Source organism: Salvelinus namaycush, chromosome 4, assembly GCF_016432855.1.
Source record: "Salvelinus namaycush isolate Seneca chromosome 4, SaNama_1.0, whole genome shotgun sequence".
In the NCBI taxonomy this organism is placed as follows: Eukaryota; Metazoa; Chordata; class Actinopteri; order Salmoniformes; family Salmonidae; genus Salvelinus; species Salvelinus namaycush.
The window spans coordinates 30,853,095-30,872,893 of record NC_052310.1 but is presented as its reverse complement, the minus strand read 5'-3'; the positions used below and the strand labels follow the sequence as shown (position 1 = coordinate 30,872,893).

The window sequence follows — 19,799 nt, the reverse complement described above, 5'->3', positions numbered from 1 at the left end:
ATTTTCCATTGGTTTTGTCTTTGTTTCCCACACACCTGGTTTTCATTTCCCAATTACTGGTCATGTATTTAACCCTCTGTTTCCCCCCATGTCTTTGTGTGTGATTGTTTATTGTTCAGGTCGGTACGTTTCCGGCTGGGTTTTTTTCCGGGTGCTGTTTTCACCCGTGTTTTGTGGCAACCGTTATTGTTCGCACATTGGTATGTTTACTTTGTGCTATTTATTAAGTAAAGTGCGTTGTTTACTCATCTCTGCTCTCCTGCGCCTGACTTCATGCACCAGCTACACCCACCGCCTGACACCTGCACTGAAGCCTAATTATATGTGTTATTGTTTTTACCATCAAGGACCAGCGTTTTAATTAATACTTTCAAGTGATATCCCAAAAGAAATTATATTTAATATGAAAACCTCAACCCCTGTCCTGCACTGAAGTCAAGCCTCTGAACACCTCAACTCATGCGTCATACCCTCATTCAATCACTGATCCATTCCCAACACTGTGCAAGTAGCCCTCTCATTCCCATAAGTGACCATTGTGCTGTTGTTGCTGTTAGAAATACTAAGGTTCCTAAGACAAACCCACATTTTATTCATAAGAGAAATTTGAAGTGTTTTAATGAGCAGGCTTTCTTTCATGATTTGTTTTATTTTGACTGGAGCAAGATTGAGTTTATCCGTGTGGAAACTGCCTGTATATTCTTTCATGATGGTTTTTCCCAAATAGTAAACAAACATGCCCCATTCCGCAGGCTCAGGTTTAAAGGGCGGGATAATCCATGGCTTTCTTCTGAGCTGTCTTGTATTATTCACGACCGTAATCTAGCCTGGGCTAAAGCAAGGAAATCATGTTCTGATGCTGATTGGTTTATTTTTAGGCAGTTACAAAACAAGTGTTATTTTCTTCTCAGGAAGGCCAAGTGAATATTTTATGTCTGTTACCACTGATAACCTGAATGACCCTAGAAAGTTTTGGAAGGCTATTAAGTCTATGTCTGGTAACAGTAATGTTAATGAATTACCGTCATGTGTTTTGAAGGACTCTGTTGCTGTATATGACAAAACTGAAATGCTGAATTGTTTCAATGAGCACTTTGTATCATCTGGTAGGCTGTTTGATTCAGTGTCCTCTGTCTCTGTACAACTCTGTGTGGATGAACCAGTGTCCTCTGTCTCTGTACAACCCTGTGTGGATGAACCAGTGTCCTCTGTCTCTGTACAACCCTGTGTGGATGAACCAGTGAGAGCTGGTCAAACTTTTAGCTTTTTGCCATTCTCAGTGCAGGTGGTACATAAAGCCCTGAAATCCTTATATCAGAGAAAGCCTGCAGGTCCTGATCTTTTGGATCCCTGCTTTTTAAATCTGGCAGTTGATTTCATAGCTGAACCACTTACATATCTGTTCAATCTAACCCTGGAATGTAATGAAATTCCGAAAATCTGGAAATCAGCATTTGTCCTACCACTTTTAAAAGGGGGAGATCCAACTCTTTTAAATAATTATAGGTCAATCTCAAAGCTGTCACCCCTGGTGAAAATACTTCAAACCCTTGTGAGTGAACAGCTAAAAGAGTTTTTATTTACTAACTATTTACTTTACTATTTTATCAATGTACCAATCGGGCTTCAGGAAGAAGCATAGCACAATTACAGCAGCCATGAAGGTTTTAAATGATATCACTGAAGCCCTTGACAAAAAACAGCACTGTGTCTCACTTTTTATTGATCTCTCTAAGGCTTTTGATACAGTTGATCATGCTATACTAAGGCAGAGATTGTCGAGTGCAGGTCTTTCAGAGCATGCAGTTGCATGGTTTACTAACTATATGTCTGATAGAACTTGAGTGCACTCAATTTGAAGGGCTTATGTCTGTTAAATTGTCTGTCTTTAATGGTGTGCCCCAAGGCTCTGTACTTGGTCCTCTCTTATTCACTATTTATATAAATGATTTGGACAAAAATGTCCAAAATGCGCAACTTCATTTTTATGCTGATGATACTGTTATTTACTGTTGTGCCTCGTCTCTTACAAAAGCTTTCCAGAACTTGCAAACTGCTTTTTATACTGTTCAACATACCTTGTGTCAATTGAAGCTTATCCTCAATACTGACAAAACTAAACTAATGGTGTTTTCTAAAGCAAGAAATAGAACTCTGAACCTTTCACCTATTACTACCTGTCAGGGCAAGGAGATTGAGGTTGTAAGCTCATATAAATATCTTGGAATTTTAATTGATGACGGCCTCTCTTTTAAATTGCATATTCAACAACTTACAAAAAAATTGAAGCTGAAATTGGGATTTTATTTTAGGAATAAGGCCTGTTTTTCTTTTGAAGCCAGAAGGAGGCTAGTATCAGCTACATTTATGCCTTTACTAGACTGTGGGATATTTTATATATGAATGCTTCCACTTAGTGTTTGAGATCAATTGACACCCTTTACCATGGCACTTTGAGATTTATTTTAAACTGCAAAACCCTTACGCACCACTGCACTTTGTATACCAGGGTTGGCTGGCCTTCTCTAGTCACTCGTAGGCTCAGTCACTGGTATACTTTTATTTAAAAAGCCATTTTGGTTTTATAACCTTTTTATTTGGGCATTTTTATTGTTCAGAAATGTGGTGGGTACTCTCTTCGTTCGCTGGACTTTATCCTGCTAAATGTTCCAAATGTCCGAACTGAATTTGGTAAAAGGGCTTTTATGTACTCTGCTCCATCTTCTTGGAACACATTACAAAATACTTTTCAACTGGAAGAACTTGTTCCGATTGGTATTTTTAAATCACTGATGAATGATCTTGAGACTTATTCCCTGACCTGTCAATGTTTTTAATTTGCTGTTTTTGATTTTTGTTATACTCTTGTGAATTCTATGGTTTTTACTAGATTACTTGTAGTTTTTCATGTTGTTTGTCTGTAATTTTTGTAATGACTTAGTGCTGCCTATCTTGGCCAGGACGCTCTTGAAAAAGAGATTTTAAATCTCAATGAGCCCTTCCTGGTTAAATAAAGGTTAAATAAACATTTTTAAAAATGAGACTCCAAATCACAGCCGGTTGTGATACAGCCTGGAATCGTCTATAGTGATGCCACTAGCACTGAGATGCAGTGCCTTAGACAGCTGCGCCATCTGGGAGTCTTTATTAAATGCTTTCGTTTAAAGTAATTCGTTATGATGATTTTTGAAACACGCTTTGTCATCTCTGTGCATGAAGTGCAGTGATACGTGAAGTAAAAAAGCGAAGTCCACTTCAAGCACTACAAAGTGTGTGTTTTAGAACTCACGGTGGATGGAGTGATGCCAAACTTGCCCTCTCCATCTACTAGGCTGTACTCGATGACAGAGAAGAGGCCAGAGTCTGCGTCTGTGGCACTGACTCTCACTATGACCGTGCCCAAGTCAACATCCTCAAACACTGGCTTCTGCAAAGGGACATCAGACAGAACACCTTGATGTAATTGGCTCAGAACAGGGCAGCACGGCTGGCCCTTGGATGTACACAGAGAGCTAACATTAATAATATGCTTGTCAATCTCTCCTGCCTCAAAGTGGAAGAGAGATTGACTTCATCACTACTTGCATTTGTGAGAAGTATTGACATGTTGAATGCACCAAGCTGTCTGTTTGAATTACTGGCACACAGCTCGGACACCCATGCATACCCCACAAGACATGCCACAAGAGGTCTCTTCACAGTCCCCAAGTCCAGAACAGATTATGGGAGGCGCACAGTACTACATAGAGCCATGACTACATGGAACTCTATTCCACATCAAGTAACTCCTGCAAGCAGTAAAATTTGATGAAAAATGAACAGAGATAAAAATACACCTTATGGAACAGCAGGGACTGTGAAGCAACACAGACATGTGGTAGTAGAGTAGGAGCCTGCGAGCACACACTTAATATGTTGTGAAATCTGTTGTAAATGTATTCTAATGTTTCAAAAAATGTTTCTTAATTTTGCTGGCCCCAGGAAGATTAGCTGCTGCCTTGGCAGCATCTAATGTGATCCATAATAAATACAAATGTTACATTGATGTCTTGACTAATCAAATGAAATCAACATTCAATTTACAGAAAACAAAAAAAGAGGACAATAAAGGGGATGGGGGCAGTCACAGTAAACAGTGGCAACAACAAAAACAAGACGAGTGCTCAAACTCAGACCATCACAATAGAAATTATATCAAGTGAGTACTACTAATGGTGAAGCATTTTGCAGTGTATGTTATGAATCAGTATTTTTGGTACCTGGTAAGAGGGTTGTTTAAAGATAGGGTTGTTATCATTGACATCGACTATACGCAGGTAGACAGGAAGCTCAGCCACTCTAGGTGGACTGCCGTGGTCCTGGGCTCTCACTGTGAAGTTCAGCCACTGCACCTGCTCAAAGTCCACCGTCCGGTTGGCTATGATCTTGCCTGCACAACAACACAATGGTTACCAGAACATTTCTCATCATAAATATACTAATCAAATTAATGTTTGCTTATAAAGGCTCATTACAGGCTTGGGCTGTATTATATGTGTGTGTGTGTGTGTGTGTGTGTGTGTGTGTGTGTGTGTGTGTGTGTGTGTGTGTGTGTGTGTTTGTTTCAACTCTGGGTTCAATGTAAAACAGATTTTACATGATGCACAATATGTTACATCCAATAATTTCATTCTGTTTCATTGTCATAGCAATTCTGAGTGACCGATGCAAAGTTTGCAGAATGTTTACATTTAGAATGTTTGGTTGATTTAAAAAAAATGAGCTTCAATACCAAGCAATTCATTTTCATAATTCTATGAGGAATCAAAGTGCTGTGTCAATAAACCACCTCTATCCTCCGTTCTACTAGCAAATTTACAGTCACTGGAGAAACTGGACAAGCTATGTTCGAGACTTTACTACGAACGGGACCTGAAGAACTGCAATATCCTATGTTTCTCAGAAACTTGGCTGAACAAGGACATGGATAATATACAACTAACTAGTTTTTCAATGCATCGGTAGGACAGAGCAGAAGCGTCGGGTAAGGTCAAGGGGGTGGTGTGTGTCTCTTTGTGAACCTCTTAAGAGGCAGCGCTCCTAGTGGCCGATGATTTTAATTCAGGAAAACTGAAATCCATTTGACCTAATTTCTACCAGCATGTCACCTGTTCAACTACAGGCAACATCAACATTGAGCTAAAGGCTAGAGCTGCTACTTTCAAGGAGTGGGACACTAACCCGAACGCTTATAAGAAATCCCGCTATGCCCTCTGATGAACCATCAAACAGGCAAAGTATCAATACAGGACTAAGATCAAATCCTACCACAACGGCTGTGACGCTCGTCGGACGTGGCAGGGTTTACAAACTATCGCGGATTACAAAGGGAAACTCAGCCGCGAGCTGCCCAGTGACATGAGTCTACCAGACCAGCTAACCCTAACCCTATCCCTGACCCAGTCTCTAATACCTACTGTACATGTTTCAAGCAGACTACCCTAATCCATGTGCCCAAGAACGCCAAGGTAACCTGTCTACATGACCATAACCCCGTAGCACTCACATCTGTAGCCATGAAACGCTTTGAAAGGCTGGTCATGTCTCACATCAACACCATCATCCCAGACACCCTGGACCCACTCCAATTCGCATTCCACCCCAACAGATCCACAGATCATGCAAATTTATATTGCACTCCACACTGCCCTTTCCCACTTGGACAAAAGGAACACCTTAATTAAAATTATGTTCCTTGACTACAGCTCAGCATTCAACACCATAGTGCCCTCCAAGCTCTTTACTAACCCTGGGACTGAACACCTCCCTCTGCAACTGGATCGGCAACAACATATCCGTCATGCTGACTCTCAACACAGGGGCACCTAAGGGGTGCATGCCCCCTCCTGTACTCCCTGTTTACCCGTGAATGCGTCGCTGCATATGACTCCAATACCGTCATTAAGATTGCCAATGACACAACGGTGGTAGGCCTGATAACTGGCAACGATGAGACAGCCTAAAGGGAGGAGGTCAGAGACCTGGCAGTGTGGTGCCAGGACAACAACCTCTCCCTCAATGTCAGAAAGTCAAAGGAGCACGCCCCAATTCACATCGACGTGGCTGAAGTGGAGCGGGTGAAACCTTCAAATTCCTCGGTTTCCTCATCACTAAGGACCTATCATAGTCCAAACACAACAACACAGTCGCGAAGATGACATAACAATGCCTATTCCCCCTCAGGAGCCTGAAAAGATTTGTCATGGGCCCTCAGATCCTCAAATTTCTACAGATTGAAAGCATCTTGACTGGCTGCATCACCACTTGGTATGGCAACTGCTTGGCATCCGACTGCAAGGCGCTACAGAGGGTAGTGCATACGGCCCAGTATATCACTTGGGCTGAGCTCCCTGCCATCTAGGACCTCTATACCAGGCGGTGTCAGAGGAAAGCCCTAAAAATTGTCAAAGACTCCAGCCACCCAAGTCATAGACCAGGGGTCTCCAACTCTGTTCCTGGAGAGCTACTGTTCTGTAGGTTTTCACTCCAATCTTAATCTAGTGTACCTAATTCTAATAATTAGGTGGTTGATAATATGAATCAGGTTAGTTACAACTGCGGTTGGAACAGAATCCCACAGTAGGGTAGTTCTCCAGGAACAGGGTTGGAGAACCCTGTCATAGACAATTCTCTCTGTTACCGCACAGCAAGCGGTACCAATACACCATGTCTGGAACCAACAGGACCCTGAACAGCCATAAGACTGCTAAATAGTTAGTTAAATAGTTAACCAAATAGCTACCCGGACTACCTGCATTGACCCTTTTTGTACCAACTTTTTTGACTCATCACATACGCTGCTGCTACTGTTTACTATCTGTCTCTTTATTCCTAGTTATATGTACATATCTACCTCAATTACCTCGTAATCCTGCACATCGACTCGTACTGATACCCCTTATCATTACACATTGTGTATCTATTATTACTTTTATTATGAAGTATTTTACTTTTCTATTAATTCTCTATTTTCTTTCTCTGCATTGCTGGTAAGTGTCCACAATCAAGCATTTCACTGATTGTTGTTTACAAAGCGTGTGGCAAATTGAATATCACAACACATCTGGGTGAATTTATGTGAATTTCAACTCTGCCACTGTTAGTGGGTTCAATATGAAACTGATTTTACATGATACACAGTAGCTACTGTAAATACATAGACAATAGATCCATGTGTTTCTTTTTCTGTAGTGTATTGGCTACATTCAAAGCCATTAATTAGAGATTGAGGATTCTGCACTATATTTTATTTACATGACACTACAAAATGATATGGCAGCCATGTTAGCACCATATTAACAGTACATGCAGGGGTATATAAATACTATATACAGTATATGAAGGGTTTATTTTTTCATTTGTTAATTTCATCTTGTAGGCTATACATTCACAGCTAAAAGCTGAGTTGCCTAGGCCTAGAGATAATGATAAAACATTTAAGTAGACATAACAATTAGGTAGACAAAACAAAGACAGAGATTTTGATGGTGATGAAGCCAGCTTCGGAGAGTTCCTTCACAACATGTCGGAGACTGGTGCTTCTGGCAACTCACTAGAGTTAGATGAGTTGATGATGGTGAAGCCAGATGTCATGGAAAATTACAGAATTAGTCATGCTATCCAGTGTTTTACTTTTTAAAGAATTGTCTCTTGTTATATGCTAGTGTTTTTTCTAACCTGATACAAACTTGTCTTTGTGGGACTTAGTCATAAGACTGGGCGTATAGCTAAGGTCATTCATGTGACATCCCATGGGTTTACTATCTACAGAAAGGCACATGTATGGAAACTTGAAGAAAGGTGCACATTATAGTGTTTCGCTATTGTGAATGCAGTTAGACGGTTGAGCACTCAGCCTATCAACCTCGTGCTATCAAAAATCTGCACAGACAACTAACTGCTTTTTACACACTATCTGTTGACTGCCATGTATACAAAAGGATGTGCTTCTCTATAAAAGCTGAAAAGCGATACAGTTTGTTGGGCCTTAACTGCGCAACTGTTGAAGTGCATAGCTAACTGCTCCATTTTTAAAGTTAGCTATTATTAGAAAACCCTTTTGCAACTATGTTAGCACAGCTGAAAATTGTTGTGCTGATTAAAGAAGCAATAAAACTGTCCGTCTTTAGACTAGTTGAGTATCTGGAGCATCAGCCTTTGTGGGTGTGATTACAGGCTCAAAATGGCCAGAAACAATGACCTTTCTTCTGAAACTTCGTCAGTCTATTCTTGTTCTGAGAAATGAAGGCTATTCCATGAAAGAAATTGCCAAGAAACTGAAGATCTCGTACAACTCTGTGTACTACTCCCTTCACAGAACAGCGTAAACTGTCTTTAACCAGAATAGAAAGAGGAGTGGGAGGCCCCGGAGTACAACTGAGCAAGAGGACAAGTACATTAGTGTCTAGTTTGAGAAACAGACACCTCACAAGTACTCAACTGGCAGCTTCATTAAATAGTACCCGCAAAACACGAGGCCTCCCCACTCCTCTTTATATTCTGGTTAGAGACAGTTTGCTCTGTTCTGTGAAGGGAGTAGTACACAGAGTTGTACGAGATCTTCAGTTTCTTGGCAATTTCTTTCATGGAATAGCCTTCATTTCTCAGAACAAGAATGGTATCTTGAGAACTCTCGTGCTGCAGGGATTATGCGTCCACCCCCCACCCCCCCCGGCGAATGGTTCATTTTTCTTTCTTTTTTTAGGGGAGGATCAGCTTAATATTGCGGAAATAATGTTGCTTCCATTAACTTCTTTGGGACAGGGGGGCAGTATTGAGTAGCTTGGATAAAAAGGTGCCCAGAGTAAACTGCCTGCTACTCTGTCCTAAAAGCTAGATAATGCATATAATTAGTAGATTTGGATAGAGAACACTCTGAAGTTTCTAAAACTGTTTGAATGATGTCTCTGAGTATAACAGAACTCATATGGCAGGCAAAAAACGGAGAAAAAATCCAACCAGGAAGTGGGAAATCTGAGGTTTGTAGTGTTTCAACTCTTTGCCTATCCAAGATACAGTGGAAATGGGGTCATATTGCACTTCCTAAGGCTTCCACTAGATGTCAACAGTCTATAGAACCTTGTTTGATGCTTCTACTATGAAAGGGGAGCGAATAAGAGCTGTTTGAACCAGTGGTCAGGCTGAAAGCCTTTAGTTTAGTCATGCGCATAGCCGTGAGCACGAGCTTCGTTCCCTTTCATTTCTAAAGACAAAGGAATTGTTCGGTTGGAATATTATTGAAGATTTATGATAAACACATCCTAAAGATTGATTCTATACATCGTTTGACATGTTTCTACAAACTATAATGGAATTTTTTTGAATTTTCGTCTGGACTTAGTGCCCGCGCCTTGTGCATTTGGATTACTGGACTAAAGGCGTGAACAAAATGGAGGTATTTGGACATAAAGATTAACTTTATCGAACAAAATGAAAAATAAATTCTAACATGGAGACCTGGGAGTGCCATCAGATGAAGATCATCAAAGGTAAGTGATTTATTTTAACGCTATTTCTGACTTTTGTGACACCTCTCCTTGGCTGGAAAATGGCTGTAGGGTTTTCTGTGGCTAAGCGCTGACCTAACATAATCGCATGGTGTGCTTTCGCCGTAAAGCCTTTTTGAAATCGGACACTGTGGTTGGATTTACAAGAAGTTAACTTTAACTTCTCTAGGGTAGGGGGCAGCATTCGGAATTTTGGATGAGAGGCATGCCCAAATTAAACTGCCTGCTTCTCGGGCCCAGGAAGATATGATATGCATATAACTGGTAGATTTGGATAGAAAACACTCTAAAGTTTCCAAAACTGTTAAAATAGTCTGTGAGTATAAAATAACTGATTTGGCAGGCGAAAACCTGAGAAAAATCCATTCGGGAAGTAGTTTCTTTTGTTGGTTTTGTAGTTTTATATTCTATGCCATTACAGTATCCATTGACTTAGGACTCAAATTGCAGTTTCTATGCCTTCCACTAGATGTCAACAGTCTTTAGAAATTGTTTCAGGCTTGTATTCTGAAAAATGAGGAAGTAAGAGCAGTCTGAATGAGTGGACCCTAAAGTGTCACAGAGCTTTTTCATGCACGTGACCGAGAGAGTGCCTTTCTTGTTTACCTTTCAACGTTATTGTCCGGTGGAAATATTATCGATTATTTAGGCTAAAAACAACCTGAGGATTGAATATAAACATCGTTTGACATGTTTCTATGAACTTTACGGATACAATTTAGATTTTTTTGTCTGCCTGTTTTGACTGCGTTTGAACCTGTGGATTACTGAAGAAAACGTGCAAACAAAACTGAGGTTTTTGGATATAAAGAGACTTCGAACAAAAATAACATTTATTGAGTAAATGAATGTCTGCTGAGTGCAACCATATGAAGATCATCAAAGGTAAGGGATTAATTTTATCTCTATTTCTGACTTGTGTAACTCTTCTACTTGGCTGGTTACTGTTTGTAATGATTTGTCTGCTGGGCTAAGTTCTCAAATAATCGTAAGGTATGCTTTCGACCTAAAGCATTTTTTAAATCTGACACCGTGGTTGGATTCACAAGAAGTTAACCTTTAAACCCATGTAAAATATGTTTTGTTTTCTGAATTTTTATAATGAGTATTTCTGTATTTGAATTTGGCGCCCAGCAGTTTCACTGGCTGTTGAAGAGGTGGGATGCTAACGTCTCACGTACCCAAGAGAGGTTAAAATGGTGTATAATACTTGTATGTTTGAGGAATTTTAATTATGGGCTATCTGTTGTTTTGAATTTGGCGCCCTGTAATTTCACTGGCTGTTGTCGAGGTGGGACGCTACCGTCCCACTTGTACCAGAGAGGTTAACACGTTTAAATGTCTTACTCACGTCAGCCACGGAGAAGGAGATTCCACAGTCCTTGGTAGAGGGCCGCGTTGGTGGCACTGTATTATCCTCAAAGCAGGCAAAGAAGGTGTTTAGTTTTTCTGGAAGCAAGACATCAGTGTCCGTCACGTAGCTGGTTTTCCTTTTGTTGTCCGTGATTGTCTGTAGACCCTGTAGACCCTGTCACATATGTTTGAATTGCGAATCCATTCTCTCTATAACGACATTTTGCTTGTTTGATTGCCTTGCGGAGGGAATAACTACAATGTTTATATTCGGCCATATTCCCAGTCACCTTTCCATTGTTAAATCGGTGGTTCAAGCTTTCAGTTTTGCGCGAATGCCACCATTGATCCTCGGTTTCTGGTTAGGGAAGGTTTTAATAGTCCCAGTGGGTACAACATCTCCTATACACTTCCTTATAAACTCATTCACCCAATCAGCGCATACGTCAATTTTATTCTCTGAGGCGACCCGGAACATATCCCAGTCCCCGTGATGAAAACAATCTTGAAGCGTGGATTCTGATTGGTCAGACCAGCGTTGAATAATCCTTAGCACGGTACATCCTGTTTGAGTTTCTGTCTATAGGAAGGGAGGAGCAAAATGTGTGCAAAAAGGAGGGCATTGTTAGCATTGCGGAAGTTATAGTAACAATGGTCCAGTGTTTTTCCAGTGCGAGCGCTACAGTCGATATGCTGAAAGAATTTAGGTAGCCTTGTTCTCAAATTTGCTTTGTTAAAAATCCCCATCTACAATAAATGTAGCCTCAGGATATATTGTTTCCAGTTTCCATAAAGTCCAGTGAAGTTTCTTGAGGGGGGATATACACGGCTGTGACAATAACTGAAGATAATTATCTTGGGAGATAATACGGTCGGCATTTGATTGTGAGGAATTCTAGGTCAGATGAACAAAGGGACTTGAGTTCCTGTATGTTGTTACAATTACACCATGAGTCGTTAATCATGAAACATACAGCCCGCCCTTCTTCTTCCCGGAGAGATGTTTATTCCTGTCAGCGCGACGCACTGAGAAGCCAGGTGGCTGTACCGACTCTGACAGCATATCCCGAGAGCGCCATGTTTCCATGAAACAGAGTATGTTACAATCCCTGATGTGTCTCTGGAAAGCAACACTTACCCCGATTTCGTCGACCTTGTTATCTAAGGACTGGACATTAGCGAGTAATATACTCGGGAGCATTGGGTGGTGTGCGCGCCTCCGAAGTCTGACCAGATGACCGCTCTGTCTTCCTCTTCTCCGGCCGCGTTATTTTGGGTTGGCCTCTGGAATCAGTTAAAATGCCCTGGGTGGTCATGACAAAGGATCCGTTTCGGGAAAGTCGTATTCCTTGTCGTAGTGCTGATAAGTTGACATCGCTCTGATATCCAACAGTTCTTCCCAGCTGTATGTAATAAAACTTAAGATTTTCTGGGCTAACAACGCATAAAACAATGCATAAAAAAACGAAATACTGCAAAGTTTCCTAAGGACTAGAAGTGAGGCAGCCTTCTCTGTCGGCGCCATCTTGTGGACAAACTCAGTATTCATATCCCGAAAATAAATAAATAATCTCACTACAATACTTTTTAATATAAAGTTAGTAAAAATAGTTAATATCTTGCTACCATAGAAAGCTTAATCCCTGTCTATTTGTGGAAAAATCAACTTGATCAATTCTTTAGTAATATCCCCGTTTACCTATTTACTTATGGCCCTGCCTACACCAAACAACGTGTTTTTAAATTGTATGAGCAAAAAATATTCCACTTAATTTGTAACAGCGAACCAGACAAAATTAACAGCGAGCCAGACAAAATTAATTGGGCCTATTTATGTAATGAATATGACATTGAACCTGTCACTAAAGGCTTCAGTCAAACAAAAATCCGGACAGGTTTTCCAGCTGATCAGTAAGAATGGCTCACCCTATGCTAAAACATTGCCTTTTTCGCTTCATTCAGATTACAACATCCGAGTTTCAGTTATTTGAAAATGAAATCATCTCCAGAATATCACTATTTTTAAAACAAGCCATAAAAAAACTGGTTGCAATTTCAGTGTAATCCACCAGAAAAGACAGAACAAATATTACAAATATTATAGTTCAACTCAAATATACTATTTGATAATAAAAATGAAAACATTTGGTGAATAAAATGAAACATTGTATAATCTTTGTTAATGATATCATAAATAAGACTGGTGGAGTTATGTCACACATGCAGCTAACCAAAATATATGGAAATGTCTGCTCTGTCCAAAATTACAACCAACTGACTGCAGAATTACCGCAAAAATGGAAGAGGCAAGTGTAAGAAGATAAGGAACTGTGTCATAAAGAAACTTTTGATCAATAAAAAAGTATCAGTTTAATTTAAGAACAAAATAAATTACAGCTTCACCATACATATTGCAAAATAGTTGGGAAGAGATTTTTGATGTGCCAATACCATGGCACATGGATTATCTACTGATACACAAAACAACGCCCGATTTAAAAAAATAAAACATGTACAGTGGTTCCTCCTTTTAAAGTTGTGTCATACTACAGCACACCTTGCGGGCTGCTGCAGCATTCTGTGGCACGTTATTTATTTGTCAGACATTTTTCTGTTAATGCGAGTTAGTGCTAGTTTGACCACCAGATTGCATCTTTGAGAAGCATTTGATAGTCATCCATATTGGCATTACCAGAGAATTTAAAAACTTTTTTGTAATAACATAGTATATGGGATTGATTTTAAGAAATTTGGTTCACTTAATTTGATTAATATTATGGTGTTTCTATTCCGAGAAAAATAAAAATGAAACCCTCAGTGTTTCTGTTAGGATGGAATGAAAAATATGGCGCTGTACAACGTGATGGTTGGGAGTAGGCAACAGCATAAGAGGATTCTAAATTAATATCTAAGGGGCATAACATTTTCACACCCTATTTGTAGTGTAACTGAACTTTCAGTTGAGCGTACTTGCTCTTTGCCTTCTCTACTTCTCTACCGGAAGTTTATGCTGTTGCTATGCAACCTCTTGCTAGCTCGTTAGCATAACAAATTACTAGTTAGACATTTTTCAACTTTGAGTGTGTTCTTAAATTCAATCTCGAGTGCCTGCGCTCATAAATTCCGAGCGTTGTCAGATTGTCAGTTTGTAAATTCAGACCGTTTCGCTCTCGGAGCGCACACTAGACGTTTGGGTCGAGGAGTTGGGTTGATTTGAGCATTCTGGCCTTACAACGGCAGTCAAGCACCCAAGCTAACGTTGGCTAGCTTGCTAGCTACTTCCAGACACAAATGAGACCATTCTGACCATTTTACTCGCCCTAGCAGAGCTGGGTAGGCAGTTTTCGTGTTAACTAGAGCATTGGTGACTGTAACTGTGCTGCTGGGAACAATTTAGTTCCGTTTTTTTTGCTGCCGTTTACTGACACCGGCCATATTCAACGGGTGTTGAGCGCTCATCAATTCATTATTCTGTACTCTGGTACACTCAGACGAGAGTGCTCTGAAATCGGAGTTGATAGCCAGAGCGAATTTATGAAAGCACCCGAATGTCCATTGAGAACGCACAACGACTATACCACTTAGTTAGGCTAAGAATGACGGGAATCATCAAGTCAATAAACGTTGGGTAGTTAGATAGCCTATAGTTAATATACTGGCAAGTTTGATGTATAACTACTAACGTTAGGTAGATAGCTAACATATATAACATACTATATATATAATAGATAACATACTGCTGTAATGATATGCTATGTGGTTCGTAAGGACAGCGTAGATAACAAATTGTCAGCCAACATAACGTGTAAGGTAACTTATTTGAAAAGTCATTACTTTATTACATTGAGTAGCAAGCTACCGCGAGGATGTGCTCTATTGACTCTGCGGCTTGAGCATGCTTTGGTGCACAGTCGATAGAGCGCTGGACTTCGTGCAAGAAGGTTGAGAGTTCGAAACCTGCTCCCTGCTTGTTTCATTTGAAATTGTGCACAATTATCAGTTAATATTTGGTTTATATTGCCCATTCATTGTCAGTTAGAGACACAGTAGTGCATTGGGACCCAAAAGCATAATCAGTGCTCTAACTCCCACTTGGTCATTTAAGCAAATCTGGTCTGTGATAGGAGTTTTCACCCCTAGCTCAGCTATTAGACTATTCTTTAGTAAAGGTTGAATAGTCTATTGTTCAGCTATTAGCCCCCCTCCCCAACTTGAAACAAATTATTTTTTACTCCCATCTCGATCCTCGCCCTCTTCCACGCTTCATTCTTCGCCTGAGTGGCTCGCTTGTGGGCGTGCTGGCAGGATATGGCAGCACCTTCGGTTGTACGTCAAGAATTCTGCATAGCAAGTTTGTTTGAAGGTCTGGTTATTCACAGACAAATTGGTATAAGCTATGGAGGTACCTTTGTGTCTTTTTGTCGAGAGCAAAACCTTTTTCTTTTCAATCAAAAATAATTGTTCTGAAAGCAACTTTCTTTTTGTTCTGAAAGGAAAAACGATGCTTCAAAGTAAAAAAAGAAAGAAAGTGCAATCAAATATTTTGTAACAGCGTGCTAAACTTTATGCATTTTATTCCCCAAAAATATTTTGAGAATAATTTTTTTTTTTGAAAAGCAAAACTCCAATTTAATTTCGTTATCAACCACTCTCCATTTTGGCCATTTTTTGAATATCAGTTTGGCTACAACCAATACTGTTCAGCCTTTCTTTCCGACACAAAGGAAGTCATAGCGGACACCTACAAAGAATTGTGAGATGATGGCATGCAGGCTTTAGAATGGTCAAAGGAAGTCTCCAAGCAATGGGCCATCGTGTACAATGGCGAAGAGTTAGGGAGTCTTTGCAGCGTGTAGATAGTGCAGGCATCATTGCCAGAATGATCCAGCTTTGTTGCATTGCTCAGCTCCCCTGTCTCTCGTCCACATTGATACAAATCATAAATTGATAAGGTACAAAGATGTATAATGTCTCCATCAAATCTAACTTACTCTTACTTATTCGTAGACACATTTTCAATGATGTATGAAACTGAAGTTGTTTTTCATCAACTGGTAATACATAAATAATGAAGCAGGTTAAACATTCCACTTTTAATTCCAATGCTTTTTTTCAAGATACAACATTGTCATCTTTGGCGGTATAGATGGATTTTCAAGGAAGGTAAGTACATTATTTTGTATGCATATTGCATATTTCCAATCACAAAATGAACAACCACAATACCAGTCTGGTGTTAAGCTTTCTGTGCTGTATTGACACATCCTGAAAATAACATCTGCTGCTTTAGATTGAACGGTCATATCTCAGTTATTGTTTTCATATCTACAAAAAATAAGCTATTTTCCTTACTTTCAGAGAGCAAGCTGATCAAGGGGTCGAAAATGTATTTATTGCCAGATGTATGTTCACTGTTTGAGGAACAGGCCATGGAAGCTTTATTGCTGACAAAAGTGTCCATAACCAGAGGTAATTAAACTATTCTGTGTTCTTTTTCTCTCTTCCACTCTGCCTGTCTTGTTGTACATGGAACCTGTCTCACATGCATTAATTAAAAAACCCTTAAGATGTCAGCTGCTAATATTCAGATTTACACCACATAAACACACAGCTATTTTCACTGGACTATCAAGCCCCTGTTGCTGCCAAGTCATGATTTCCCTGGAGGTTAGCCTTGCAATAACCAAGTGGTGAGACACATAGCCCTCTATATTTAAATGTTTCAGGTACACTCAGATAGGTGTCTGCGTCACATACAGTCAGTAACCACTCACAGAGGCACACACAACTTGCATTTCTATAACCTCGAACCCACCTCAGTGTTCACTATTCATGAAGGAAGACCACAGGACCACAGTTCCTCCCCACCACAAAACCTTTTCTTTCTCTCTTTTAGAGTGGAATGCTAATTGAGAGATGTTTGGAGCGTTGTGACATGTCAGTACTACAACTTGCGGCACAGTTTGGTGGAAGAAGGCTAACTTGACCTGTCTAATTCTATCCACCTCTTTTGTGTGGGATATGTGTTCCTACCTCGTCTGCGGGCAGTTCCGCAGCATTTCACAGAGAGTTGGAATAATCACCCTTTAAGTACAGAGGCAAACCTGACACCTCACCAGCTGTTGTCTTAGCACTACACAACTGATTCAAATGATCAAGGCATCATCAAGCTTCAAGTGGTATTTATGCATTAATTTGTGATCTGGTAATGTAAAAGTATAATAATGACATTATCTTCTATTGTTTGTCCTCGTGTGTCTGTTTTTCAGCATAAAGTACTCTGCAGCTACTTAGCGTGGACACCAGGTGAGACTACACACACACAGATTCCTGTTGAACACAGTCTCTTTAACTACCTTATTTTCTCAATAACAGTCTCTCTCCACTTCATCCCTCTCCTTCTTCTCCCTAAATCCTCTAGGTTAAATCAGCTGTGTTGGTGAACCCCTCCCGCATCTGAACTGGCTGACACAGAGGGCACAGCATGATCATAGGTGAGAGGTCACTTGGTCAGGTCAACAGAAAGTATTATTAAAGAGATGCTTTACATTGAAATACAGATTGAGATGTAGAAGTCCCAGAGTTAATGATCCAAGGTCAGTTTTGCATTTCACCTGATGATTATGACTGACCGTGTTAGAATAAAAAAAACAAAGCTTAATCATGCTCTCTCTCTATCCATCTGTTTCTTGTCTGCAGGTATGTTTTGATGTGAGAAAGGAAGCCAGTCCCGTCATCGCCACCTCACCCGCTCTTAATCTTGACGCTAGGGGTCAGATTTTTATTTATTTTTAAAATACCGTTCCCAAGGTAAACAGACTATTTCTCAGGTCCAGAATGTAGAATATGCATATAATTTACAGATTAGGATAGAAAACACTCCAAAGTTTCTAAAACTGTCAAAATATTGTCAGTGAGTATAACAAAACTGATTCTGCAGGCGAAAACCTGAGAAAATATAACCCGGAAGTGATATTTTCTTTTTAAAATCTGTGTTTCCTGGCCAGTCTTTCTTTCATTTAAAGGGGTATCAACCAGATTCCTTTTCCAATGGCTTCCTCGGGCTGTGACCAGGCTTTAGACATAGTTTCAGGCTTTTATTTTGAAAAATGAATGAGATTTTTCAAAAGTAGTCAGGTGTCCTCTGAATAGTTTGTGCGCGCGAGAGGGGAGCTCTCCATTTTCCTTTTCTCTCTTATTGAATAGGTTACGGTCCGGTTGAAATATTATCGATTATGTTTGTTAAAAACAACCTGAGGATTGATTATAAAAAACATTTGACATGTTTCTACGACCATTACGGATACTTTTGGGAATTTTCGTCGAACGGAACGAGGCTGTAGTTTTCTCAACATAACGCACAACCCAAATGGCGTTTTTTTGTTATAAAAGTAATATTTATCGAACAAAAATAACATTTGTTGTGTAACTGGGAGTCTCATGAGTGCAAACATCCGAAGATTATCAAAGGTAAGCGATTCATTTTATTGCTTTTCTGACTTTCGTGACCAAGCTAACCAAGCTAATATAAGGCTAACTGTTCTAGCATTGATTGATACACTCACAAAAGCTTAGATTGCTTTCGTTGCAAAGCATATTTTCAAAATCTGACACGATAGGTGGATTAACAACATGTTTTGGTATATTTCACTTGTGATTGCATGATTATAAATATTTTTTGTAATATTTTTGTATCTGATACGTTTGGTAATTTTCTTCTGCCTTTCAGCACCGGAACGAGGCTGTAGTTTTCTCAACATAACGCGCAACCCAAATGGCGTTTTTTTGTTATAAAAGTAATATTTATCGAACAAAAATAACATTTATTGTGGAACTGGGAGTCTCGTGAGTGCAAACATCCGAAGATTATCAAAGGTAAGCGATTCATTTTATTTATTTTCTGACTTTCGTGACCATGCTAATTTGGGGCTAGCTGTTGTAGCATTGATTGATACACTCACAAAAGCTTGGATTTCTTTCTCTGTAAAGCACATTTTCAAAATCTGACACGATAGGTGGATTAACAACAAGCTAAACTGTGTTTTGGTATATTTCACTTGTGATTGCATTATTATAAATATTTTTTGTAATATTTTTGAATTTGGCGCCCTGCAATTCAGCGGTTGTTTAGGGAAATGATCCCGTAATCGGGATCTGTGCGCAGAAAGGTTAAGATAACCTTCGGGCCGACTGGGAGCCCAAGGCTGGTTAGGAAAACACCGCTAGAGCCACTATGTAATTGTGATGAACTGAGAGAATATTAGGGTAGCACTGTAATTCATTAATCATATGCTGTCTTCCCTGCTCCTCTGTTTTACCTCTTTCCTTTTCTGTCTTCTGCCATTCATGAATGGCTGAAAAATTACAACATTTGCTTAAAGCTATATCTGCAAATGACTTGAAAAGCGATAGTCAATCGATCAATAATATCTTAGTAAAAATGTGAATCTTTAATTTAAATCTATAGAAACTATGCAAATAGAAAGATTCAGACCTTTGTCAAACATCACAGCAAAGTTGATAAATATAAGTAGAAATCAAAACTGGATGGTTTTCAGAGATAGATGTGAGGGGTTTAGGGTAGCTGAAGGGTGGGACAAAAATAAAAAATATATATATATTTGTTATGTTAGTGGGAGATGTGTTAAATTTTGAATTCATGCTAAATAAAGTTCAATATTGTAAGAATAGTTCTGATTACTTTAGTAGAATGATATATATTTCAGCTAGCACATCAATTACAAAAAGTTGCTGAACCATGCCTCTGAAAAATAAACTCTGACTAAAACTTAGCTGCGGTATGCTTTCAATGGTGCTATCCAACACCTGACACCAATGCAGTTAATTAGGGGGGTACCCTGACTCAAACCCTGGTCCCTGTGACTATCATTCCAGAACCAT

General features: G+C 39.6%; 1 protein-coding gene across 1 annotated transcript in view; it reads right to left on the bottom strand.

The window, feature by feature from the left end:
* The window catches only part of LOC120046433 (cadherin-23-like), a 569,127-nt gene that overhangs the window by 50,833 nt on the left and 498,495 nt on the right, over positions 1-19,799 (bottom strand). Inside the window, exons 49-50 of the mRNA XM_038991662.1 lie at positions 4,260-4,429; positions 3,290-3,427 (exon numbers count right to left, since the gene is read on the bottom strand). Coding sequence (XP_038847590.1) covers positions 3,290-3,427; positions 4,260-4,429 — 308 coding nt within the window. The remainder of the gene's footprint in view (positions 1-3,289; positions 3,428-4,259; positions 4,430-19,799) is intronic.